This window comes from Nannobrachium achirus, assembly GCF_963921795.1.
Source record: "Nannobrachium achirus genome assembly, chromosome: 4".
Lineage (NCBI taxonomy): Eukaryota > Metazoa > Chordata > Actinopteri > Myctophiformes > Myctophidae > Nannobrachium > Nannobrachium achirus.
The window spans coordinates 21065332-21077505 of NC_137813.1; the positions used below are offsets into that span (position 1 = coordinate 21065332).

The window sequence follows — 12174 nt, forward strand, 5'->3', positions numbered from 1 at the left end:
CAATCAATAGATAACATTTAAACATATTTCGAAGCTGATTTGAAAATGTGAAATCAGCATTTCTTTCCTTTTTCATTTCTCTAGTACATTTTTCTCTACAGCCAGTAGGCCCAGTGCAGTCTAATTGTGTGACTTGTCCAACCAAAATAGTCAAATAGAGAATGAAGGGTGGTCAGGACGACAGCAGACCAGTCAGGGGGGTGAACTGAAATGCGTCAAAACAGTCAGAAAGGTAGAGAGGATAAAATGCACTGCTCAAAATCCTGTAATGTCTTGCTAATATTACTACATGGCTAATTAAGCAGAATTTTCTCTGAAGTTATCTTTATTTTATTTTATCTCGCTTTTGTTTTCTTTTGCTTTCTTCTTCTATTTCATTAACCAATTCCCAGGCCTGCTATACTGTGGATTCGTAAAGTTGCCTTTCTTCTCTGCCTGCCTTGCCTCTGAAAATCGTTGTTCACCCCATTTGCATAGTCTTAAAATCTCCCGACAGCAAGATGGCATCTCCCCAACATCAGCAGCTGCTGCCTCACAACACAGAGGCAAGCTGTGACTCCAGTGGAGATGGGAATGTCTCCGTGAAGATCAGCGGCGGCGGCGCGAAACACAAGCACGGGACCGGGGCGCTGGGTTCAATCGGCGGGGGATTCATGGGGGTGTCCAAACACTGCAAATACAGCATCTCCTCCAGCTGCAGCTCCGGAGAGTCAGGCATGAGGAGGCCAGCGGGAAAGAGCCTGCGCTCGCACCGGAAGATGCCTCAGCTCTTTGAGAGATCGGCCGGCCACTTCTGGGACCCCAAGTTTGACTCGTCCATCCTGGAGGAGGCGTGCCGGGAGAGGTGCTTCCCGCAGACCCAGCGGAGGTTTCGCTACGTGCTGTTCTACCTAGCGGTGGCAGGCCTCCTCTGGGGCTTGTACTTTGCCGTCAACCCCTCCCGCTGTGACAGGACGGCTTTCCTCCTTCCCACCGCTTCTTTTCTCCTCTTCTGCCTCCTCCTCTTCCTCCTGACCTTCACCAAGCTCTACTCCCGCTGCTACAACCAGGCCTCGCTGCTGCTTATCCTGGTGACCTTCACCCTGACCCTGGCTCCCCAGATGCAGACGTCAGGGTTTAGGGACCCTGAGGCGTCCTCCCCTGAGTTTGATGATGTGGATGAATCCAGTGGCACAGGCCTCGTGGCCAACCTGTCTTATGACAGAGTTGTGGCCGATAGGCCGTGGGCCCCCTGCCTTTCTCCTGTCGGGACCTTCTCACTCAGCATGGAGGTCCTCCTGTTACTGTACAGCGTTCTCCACCTTCGTCTCTATGCCTCCGTCTTGCTAGGCCTCCTCTACTCCGTCCTCTTCGAGGGTCTGGGCTGGCTGCACCTGACGCAGGTGGGTGCAGGGTGGAGTTTGCCATCTCCGTCAGACTGGAACACACTGAGTTGGCTGGGGCCGGCCAAAGCGCTGCTCCACCTCTGCGCCCACGCCATCGGCATTCACATGTTCATCATGTCTGAGGTGCGGCTACGAAGCACCTTCCTCAAGGTGGGCCAAGCCATCATGCACGGCAAAGACCTGGAGGTGGAGAAAGCCCTGAAGGAGCGGATGATCCACTCGGTCATGCCCAGGCTCGTGGCCGACGAACTGATGAAGCAGAGCGACGAGGAGATGGGCGACAGCTCCGGCAAGCGGTACTCCAGCGGCGGCGCGGCGGCCGCCTTCTCCAGCCCCAAGAGCAACAAGCGCAAGAAGACCTCCATTCCTCGAGGCCAGATCATCTTCAGACCGTTCAACATGAAACGCATGGAGCCAGTCAGCATCCTCTTTGCAGACATCGTGGGCTTCACCAAGATGTCGGCCAACAAGTCTGCCCACGCCCTAGTGTCGCTTCTCAATGACCTGTTTGGACGTTTCGACCGGCTTTGTGAGCTCACTTGCTGCGAGAAGATCAGCACTCTAGGAGACTGTTACTACTGTGTGGCTGGCTGCCCCGAGCCCAGACCAGACCACGCCTACTGCTGCGTGGAGATGGGCCTGGGCATGATCCAGGCTATCGAACAGTTCTGCCAGGAGAAGAGGGAGATGGTCAACATGCGGGTAGGGGTCCACACGGGCACCGTGCTGTGCGGCATCCTCGGCATGAAACGCTTCAAGTTCGACGTCTGGTCCAACGACGTCAACCTGGCCAACCTGATGGAGCAGCTGGGCATGGTCGGGAAGGTTCACCTGTCCGAGGCCACCGCCAACTTCCTGGATGACCGCTATCAGCGGGAAGACGGACGCGTCACTGACAGAGTGGGACAAAGCGTGGTGGCTGACCAGCTCAAAGGTATGTGATCCATAAAGCATAAAGTAGAGCTAGTCCTAGGGATGGGACGATATGAACATTTCATATCATGATTATTGTGACCAAACAAATAGCAATTTAATCAAAATATCCCCAACATCCATTATCCTGGGGAGGAACATATGCCAAAAAATAGCAGATCAACAAGTTCACAACACGTCGCGTTGGGACGTGTTGTGAGCTTGTAGATCGGTAATTTTTTTGGCACAGAGATTTGGTAGAGAGTGGAAAAAAAGACTGTATCAAGTACGTTCCTGGTCCGTTTTACCAATTATAGTGTTGCATGGTACCAGATATGCAGCTCGGCAAATAAAAGGTGAATCGATCCCAGTGCATGACGGAGGAAGATTTCAAGATAAATTATCTTGAGTGTTTTTTTATCACAATAAACGATAATATCGCTTATCGTCCCATCCCTAGCTGGGCCTCTGGTGATCCAGCTGTCACCTGGCAATTATACCTTTATGATCAAGGCATTTCCTTCAAAGTGAATTCAGAGAAGAGATGCTTTATCAGGGCGCTCATTGTCCCATAATTCTCATAAGGCCACAGTCTGTGACATCGATATACAGTATGACCTAGTTCAGTGGTTCCTAAATGGTGTGCAGTGAGACACGTCCAGGTCTGCCTTGGGTTTTTATGAAACCACACATTATTATGTGTACAACTATAGGCCTACAAGGCAAATTATATATACCCTAAAAAAAAATATATTTTCTATCTGCCATCCCCTTTTTGGGCAAAAATGTGTGCCTTTGGCACAGAAAACCACTTGTCCATGTTATATGTGCTGTAATGCTCCCTTATCAGTTCTACAGGCAACGTGTTGTGGTATTATATCTGTGGTTTGGCCCGTGGCATGGCTGAAGGTTAGTGGTGTATTCAACTCCACTTACCGCAGTATCCTCCTGATCAAATATTACAGGAGTTCCCTTCCTAGAAATGCAGTGGAGTCAAAAGTACAATATTTGTGTTTGTTATTTTGTACACGTAGGCCCTACTTCATTACTGTCCGTCACTGGAATCGGTGAAGGTTTTGCACCATGGGTTTAGTGTCATATATTTGAACCAGGTGAGATGTAGCTGTCAGGTGAGTGAAGTGCAGACCGTTGCCACCTCACCTCACCCACCTCCGCCTCTGTTCCCCACATTCAACTACATCCTCATGGAGGACCCGCTCCCCTGCCCCTGCCCTGAACCCCAGGGATTGCCTTGTTACTTTACACAGCTGCCATTTTCTAATGGACATCTGCCAGATGCCGTTAGCTTCCCCTCGCTTTGTCTTGCCTCTAAACGTCTTGACTGCATCTTTTATGTGATGCGTTTATGCAAATCGGCCGCGATGAAACTAAACACGGGCTAAATGGTTCTGTCTATCACTCAAGGAAGGCCATCTGATCCATTATCGCCAAGCAATAGTAGAAGCATCATATGACTTAGTGGAAAGATGAATTATAAGCAAGTGGCATTGCACATGCGAAGCCGGCTTATTTTGATTTCAACAGATTCTGACCTGCTTTGCAGAGGCCACACACTGGTGTTATGTTGTAAACACCAGCCAAAGCCTCCTAACTCCAAAATGTTCATTTTCGGGAAAATGAACTCAAGTGGAGTTAGGAGGTTTTGGCCGAAGGGCTTTTTACTACTTTTCATTGGTTCAATATTATTTTAACCAACACACAGACGTAGAAGTTGTTCAATAGCACATATGGAGAAAAAAAAGAGAGGGCCAATTGGGTGGAGTTAGGCTGGTTTGGCAGAAAGTGTGGAATTAGGAGGTTTTATCCCTGGCACTTTTTACTACTTTCCATTGGTTCAATATTATATTAACCAACACTCAGCTGTAAAGGGTGTTCAATAGCCCTGATTTATGCCAAAAACCTCAAAAATTGAGTTAAAAGGTTTTGGTCAGACAGTGACGAAATATAATTCTTATATATGAAAAATTAAATGAAACTTACAGTAAGTACAAAATGGTTACTTTTCGGGAAAATTACCTGTGTTCCAGTGGATCCAACGTAGTTATTATTTAGTCATAAGCTCTTGTTAATACTTTTCATTGGCTCAATATTCACACTGTAAAACCCACAGACAGATTTAATGATAAATGACAAACTCACAATGTAGTAGGGCATTCATTTACGAAAAAAAAAACATGAGTTGAAATATGGAGATATGAGGTTTCTAACCGACAGGACAGTAACGATAGTATGTACAGGTACCGGTACATGCTGGCATCGGCAGTGATGCATTGCAGGCTAGATATTATCATGGCATCTTAACAGTTGCACAGTGGCCTCCACAGGTAGATATATTGGGCTATATAATAGTATTTTGTTAGAGAGAGAGAGAGAGCTTCCCCATACACATACACAATGGGGGGGGAGGTGTCCTCTTTTATGGGGCAGTTGGCTCAGTTATGCTATCTTTATAGCAGGGAAATAGTGTCATCTGAGCGGTCTCCAGGCGCCTGTCCTAGAGTGCTGTCTGACAGTGTGCTGAATTCATTTGTAGTCTCGGATCTTACTTGTCCTACTCCCTCTGTGTCTGACCTCCTCTCTTTGTGTGTCTTTCCAGTGTCTGTCTCTGGGTCTCTGTGTCGGAACCCTCTCGCCTGTGTCTCTCTCTCCGGTGTCTGTCTCTGGGTCTGAACTAGGGATGGGACGATATGAACATTTCATATCACGATTATTGTGACAAAAGAAGTCGCGATTTACAATATTATCGCGATAATCAAAATCCATTATCCTGGGGTGGAACATTTGCCAAAAAATAGCAGATCTACAAGCTCACACAGCTTGTGGATCGGCTATTTCTTTGGCAAAGACATTTGATAGAGAGTGAAAAAAAGACTATCAAATACGTTAAGTGGTATATTTAGTGTTAGTGTTAGTGTTTTAGTCATCATAGCTTAGCTTTGGTTTTAACATAGTTAAAATATGCAGCTTGGCAAATAAAAGGTGAATTGATCCCATTGCATAAAGGAGGACAATATCACGTCACGATAAATCAAGTCTCCATGATACGATTATCGTGAGTGTTTTTTATCACGATAAACAATAATATTGCGTATCGTCCCATCCCTAGTCTGAACCCAGTCTCTCTCTTGTATCTCTGGTTATCTCTTTCTGAACCCTCCCTTGTGTATCTGGTTCTCTCTGTCTGAGCTCCCCTGGCTCTCTCTGTCTTGCTTGACATCCTTTATCCCCAGTTTTGAACAGTATGTAGGATACACACCCCCATATGAATTGGAACCCCAAATTACACTCTGAAATCCAACCAAATGGACCTGTAAGGTCAGGTCACTCTCAGAGTTGCAGATCCTTAAGGGTCCATTTGGACGCCTGTCGTTCCCCAGACCTGACCGGTGTAAGAGCAAAGTGGGTGTGAATATGGTCGATTCCTTTGCTTACTTTCTGTCTTATTCTCTCGGTGTCGTCGAAGCAAATGACATGCTCTGCTTAAACGTGGGTGTTTTAAGTCCCTGACAAGTCATCGTATATTCATCATCCTTCTGTTGACTGTGACTCACGTTACACTATGAGTGTACAGTTAATAGTGCATAACAAGCCCGGCTCCAGAGGGTTTAGTGTTTCAGCAATCGGCTTACCCTCTGCACGTGCCGTTATAGGATGCCAGCAGTCGACGGATGAAACGGGGAGAAAGTTACCGTTGCGTACTAGCCTGCCTGCGAGAGTGATTTAGGGGCTGGCATTCCTCCTCCCCCTCACATTCATGTGTGCCAAGTTCTGCAGTAGCTCCTCATTTTTTCCTTCAAGGATAAAATGTGCTTGTGTACTGTTAACACCCATCCTTTTCATCGCCCCGTCCTTTCGTAGATTTATGATGTTGGATTTGCTGTACCAGTGAGAGATCTGACTGTCAGGAGAGAGTTGTGTGCTCTGGCGCTGTACAAAAGAATCCCTCCAGTGTCTGGCCCAGCCTGTGTAAATCACCTGAGTGATGTTGCAGCAGTGTATGGATTCTGGCAGTGGCTGACCTTATGGCTGCCCGGCTCCTGGAGTAAATCGCTTTGACTCTAACAACTATATCCTTGCCATATCTGTCCTTGATGGTGATGTGAGCTGGTTTGATGTCTCACTTTCGCTTGTTTTTGGACCAGTTAAGTCTTTCTTTTTTTTTTTACGTAAATTTCATTTTGTCACATGCGCATAAATTCACAGGGTCAACAACATTACATCATTTCCATCATCATATTACAGTCCATATCATTTCTCTGTGGTGTCATTCTTCCGGGTCGTATATAATCAGTCCATTTCTCCCATTTTTGGAGCTGTGTGGAACACAAGCTCCCTATACGTGGCCGTGTGTGTGGGTCTGTCTGTCTGTCTCCGTGTCTCCGTCCGTGTCTGTCTGTCTGTCTGTAGCCTGCACTGCAGTAACCTTTTCTGACCACACATGTTAGTAAGGGAGGGGCGCTGTTGCACACACACACACACACACACACACACACACACACACACACACACACACACACACACACACACACACACACACATACACACACACACACACAGCTCCACTTCGAACAGAGGTTCGATTTTCAAGAAACAGCTCCTCTTGTATCCTGAGTCTATGTGTAAGTCTCTCCATTACATACATTTCCTCCACAATGCGCAGCCACTGCTCATAAGGTGGGGAGTCACTTGTGTTTTCCTGCGTCAAGTTCCCTAAATATAATACCACACTTGTCTTTGGTAATTCATATTTCAATAACTCTTTTATTGCTGACCACACTTCATCCCAATATTTGTCCATTTTTGGACAGTTCCAAAATATATGTCTGTGGTCAACGTCCATGTTTCCACACAGTCTCGAGCATGGTTGTTTCTCTGCTGCGACTTTTCCTCTGATCTTTGGAGTTATAAAGTATCTAATAGCGTTCTTCCAGCAAAACTCCCTCCACACTCCAGAGCTCGTGGCAGTTAAGTCTTTACAAGCGCTATCATCCATTCCTTTTCTGTCCGAGCTTGGATTCAAGGTTTCGTTTTCAAAACCTAATCCCCCGGGGCACAAACAGTATCCTGCAGGTTTATATTCTGCTATTTATAGCTGCACCGATGTAATTATTAGCTGTTTGTGGGGTCACTGTGTTGGCAGCTCAAATGGCAGGCAGCCACAAGGGGTCAGATGAGAGTTTCAGGACAGCCTTGTCAGTGTTGAGCCGAGGCCACTGGCTAAGAAGAGATGTTTATTGTCGTTGTTGGGTGAAAACCTTGTACCGTATATCCAAAACCGTTAGTTTTGCATTTATCATTTTAAAAAATCGAACCTCTGTTCGAAGTGGAGCTGTGTGTGTGTGTGTGTGTGTGTGTGTGTGTGTGTGTGTGTGTGTGTGTGTGTGTGTGTGTGTGTGTGTGGGTGTCTGGCCTGGCCTGAACAACAGCGCCCTCGTGTGGTCACAAAAGGTACTGTAGGCTACAGACAGACAGACAGACAGACAGACAGACAGACAGACAGACAGACAGACATACCCACACACACGGCCACGTATAGGGAGCACACAGCTCCAAAAATGATTTAAACTAGTGAAAACAGCTGATCTACAAGCACACAACGCCGTTGTGTGCTTGTAGATATGCTGTTTTCACTAGTTTTGTGCGACTGCCTTGTATGATGAAGCAGGGCTTTACTTTGCAAAAGAACGTACATATTTGAACTTGGAGATACGAGGTGGACAACAACATTATTTTGGAGATGTTTATGCTACCACTACACACAAGCAAGGGGATGGAAAAAAGTCATACATTTTATAGGCACTTTGACATAGCTAGGGCTGGGCCATAATGGACAAAATCAAATATCACAAAATTTCTTTTAACCAAATACCTCAATATGGATATTGTGGTGATAATATCATAATTTTCTTTTACATTTTTCTATAGCATTCCAAAATAGCGGAAATAGACGATCTACAAGCTCGCGGAGCGTTGCATTTTGCTACTTTATTCAAATCTTTGCCCATCACGATATTACAATATCCAAAGTGCCACACTATTTCTCATATAACATTTTTGGCTATTATATTGCTATAGTATATTACCCAGCTCTACTTAGTCAACATTGCATTTAGCCTCAAGGACAACCAACTCAGACCACAACACAACCCTGCCGTGGACCATGCTGAGATCACATCATTATATTAAGCACCTCTGAACAAACTCCCCCACAAGGCGCTTTCATCCCCAACCACCCCTTTAGCACTGCTGGGCAGCTCTTGTGTTGTGGGCCAAGTTGTAAAGTATCTAAGTACATTTACTCAAGTACTGTACAATTTTGAGACATTTTACTTGCCTTGAGTATTTCCAGTTTTCAGTACTTTTACTTTTACTCCACTACACCTCAGAGGCAAATATTGTACTTTCACTCCACTACAATTATTTGAAAACTTTGGATTATTATTACAAAACTTAACCACCATATTTGCTATTTCCAAAAGTTTTTTTTATACATTTTATACATTTGAAAACATGTTAAATGTGACATTCTGCACAAAGAGAGTGAATTCACTTTTTGGGTTAGGGTTAGGGTATTATTTTAATTATTATTATATTATTTTGGTACCAATACGTTTTACTCAGTTGAAATTTGAATTCTGGACTTTGACTTGTAACAGTGTATTTCTACATTGCAGTATTGATACTTTTACTTGGGTAAAACATGTGAGTACTTGCCTGGTTAATAAACCAGACAGAACACAACAACGCCAGGCAATGTGAGTACCTTTTGCACCACTGGTTGTGGGTTCATCTGAGTGGAAATGGGAGTTATATTTGGCTGTTACCTGGCTGTGTCCCTTCTTAGTGCCTAATGCAGAGCGATGGCACCTGCACAATATTATCCCACTGGAGGAGAGCTGGCGGCATGACACTGTTTATCTGCGGATGACAGTCTCTACTGCAGAGTGCTAGCCAAGGAAGTCTTACCCTTTACAAAAATCACCTTTTTTTACAATGAAAAATAGTGCAAAACAGTTTGTCATTGTATTTAATACGATTCTAGTCTAGTAAATCTACCGTTGATTTAGTCGACAAAAATGTATTTTTGTCTGGTCTCGAAACGGCAGCTTTTCCCTTAGCTGCCTGCCGAAAATAGCCGATCTAAAAGCTCACAACGCGTCGCAGCTGTGACACCCTCACAAACACACCATGACTTGTCTTTTAGTTCTACTGGATCTCTTCTCCAATTTCTTTTTCGTAAGTGAAAAAAGATAGTCGACAGACATTTTTCGCCATAGTATTAGTCTGCGAAATCAACACTGATTGGCTGTCAGTGTTTCTATCGTTCATCAAAATGCTCTGAATCAGACCCGATGAAGATAGAGTTGTGTGACGCTTTGATCTCGTCGCAAAGTCATCATGTTGCCTGCTGTACTTCCTCATTAAGATAGACAGAGCATTTACGCATTCCATTCTTACAGTGGGAGTCTATGCTAGTGAACTGACTCTTTCTTCAACGGGTCTGCTCTGAATGAGAACCCGGTGATATCATTGGTTGCTTTGGTTTGGTAAGCTTCCTGTAACCTCTGCGTCTGTTCTGTTTGTTGTCAAATAAACCAAATAATTCTATATAATAACATTTGAAATGCTCATTAATTTGGGCTCAGTCATGACCGCTATTTAATATCTCCAAACGTTAATTGATAGCCATCATTAATAACACATTTCCCTGTAGGTGTGTGCTGTCAGATCCATTTTTAAGACATGACCTTTTCCAACTTTACTCCTGATCTCAGCTATGCTAGTGCTGTGTCACCATCTGGTCCCCCTGTGGAGACAGAGAGAGTTCTAATTAAGCGAGACCAGGTAATCTTCTTGGCTCCAGTGATTAATGTCAGTAATTCCCTGCCATAATATCTTCCTCGCCCAACCCTGTGTTTCTCCCTGCCCAAACACATCATCTGCCCGCCAGTCATTTTCACCATCAAAATGATATCGATTGCCTATAATGAGGCTGCCATGGCTGTGTAATTCATGATGGTAGAATAGAAGGAATTTCTTTCTCTCTTTGTCTTTGCCTGAGGGGCTGTGTTGCGCGTGCAATAAAAGGACCCGAGGATGATTATTTGTATTCTGGTCCACATTATTAATTTGTCTCGGATAATTGATTAGTTACACTAGGATTGAATGGACTGCGTAGTGGAACCATGCAGCCACAAATGAAGGATGATGTCACACGCGACGCGCTGTGAGCTTGTAGATCTGCCATTTTCAAAAGACTTTTTACATCTGACAACTTGTGAAATGGGACATTCTGCATAACAAGTACTTTATACTTTTGGTACTTTAAGTGCATTTTGATACCAATACTCTTGTACTTCTACGGACGTACATTTTGAATTCCGGACTTTTACTTAAGTAAAGAATGTGAATACTTTTTCCACCAAGTGGTGGAGAGGTACTTTGAGATTGCAATTTTACTGTACACACAATCACACATCACACCTCCACATCATGCATTGCTATTGCTAATCAGTGGGCATGTATTGTACTGAGCCCCTGATTTCTCACATGGCCCTCTTCTAGCGTCACCATCAGGCCAATTTTTACAAACCACATTTTTGGACTCTGCTCCTACAGATTTTGGCCTAAAAACACACAAAGCGGTGGTACACGGTATCTCTAAAGTCATCAATAGATCTGTCCCATTTCCCATATTCCCTCCTGATTGGCTACGATTGCCTTCTAAAGTTTTTGTATGCAACGTGACGGTCGCTTATCTCCCGTCTTACTGGTTTATAATTGGTATTTGTGTGTGTGTGTGTGTGTGTGTGTGTGTGTGTGTGTGTGTGTGTGTGTGTGTGTGTGTGTGTGTGTGTGCATGCATGCGTAAGTAAAAAATCACACCTGTGTGAACTGAGCGGTGGTCGTGGGGGGGGGGGGGGGGGTGTGTGTGTGTGTGTCTGGCCTGGCCTGGCCTGAACAACAGCGCCCCTCCCTTAACATGTGTGGTCAGAAAAGGTACTTCGGGCTACATACAGACACACACGCACGCACACACACACGCACGCATACACACACGGCCACGTATAGGAGACGGTGTAACCACCGCTCAAAAAGCGGCAGCATCACTCTTTGACGGTTGTTAATAGCGCTACACGTGACCTTGAGGCTGGTCTAGAGGTTGCCTCTCAAGGAAGCAGTGATGGGGGGATGAGTGATGGAGAACTAGAGACAGAGAGAGAGAGAGAGAGAGTGATGGGGGGATGAGTGACAGAGAACTAGAGACAGACAGACAGACAGAGAGAGTGAGTGCCGTTGGTGCAGTTCTGCATGCATGGCTTCTGGTCTGTTGGTCATATGAGGACAGCAGTGTTGTCTGAACACCGCCGTATTCAGGCTACAGTGAAACCCGAATCCCGGCTGGCACACTGGGCTAGTTGGGAAACTGCAGGGAGAGAAAGGCACTGTGTAAAATCTTGAGTGTTCGTTTAAAGCTGCAGTAACCTTTTTCAGGAATATTATTTTAACCAATCTGTAATGGTAGAGATTATCTTAATTCTATATTACCAATAAGACTCCATAATCGGGAGATAAGCGACCGTCAGGTCGCATAAAGTTGTCTGCAAAAAATAACCTCCTGGTGGCGCTAGAAGAGGGGCATGTGAGAAATCAGGGGCGGAGGTTGTGGTTTGCCAGCCAAGGAGTGTGTGTGCAACGTTTGGCATGGATAGGGGCAACGATGGGTGGCACAGATAAGAGTAGGAGCAAAAGTGTGACGTAACATGACAGACAGACGGAGAGACAGCCGGTGGAGGACGGATGCAAAAGTGGTGGCGCCCCCAGTGGAGGACCCCCTCCACTGCAGCTCACATAA

At 45.4% G+C, this 12174-nt stretch overlaps 1 protein-coding gene across 1 annotated transcript in view; it reads left to right on the top strand.

The window, feature by feature from the left end:
* Positions 1–500: 500 nt before the first annotated feature.
* The window catches only part of LOC308282750 (adenylate cyclase 9), a gene marked incomplete at both ends in the record, with an annotated part of 84243 nt that continues 72569 nt past the window's right edge, over positions 501–12174 (top strand). The window contains one exon of the mRNA XM_080723138.1: positions 501–2319. Within this exon, the coding sequence (XP_080579264.1) occupies positions 501–2319 (1819 nt within the window). The remainder of the gene's footprint in view (positions 2320–12174) is intronic.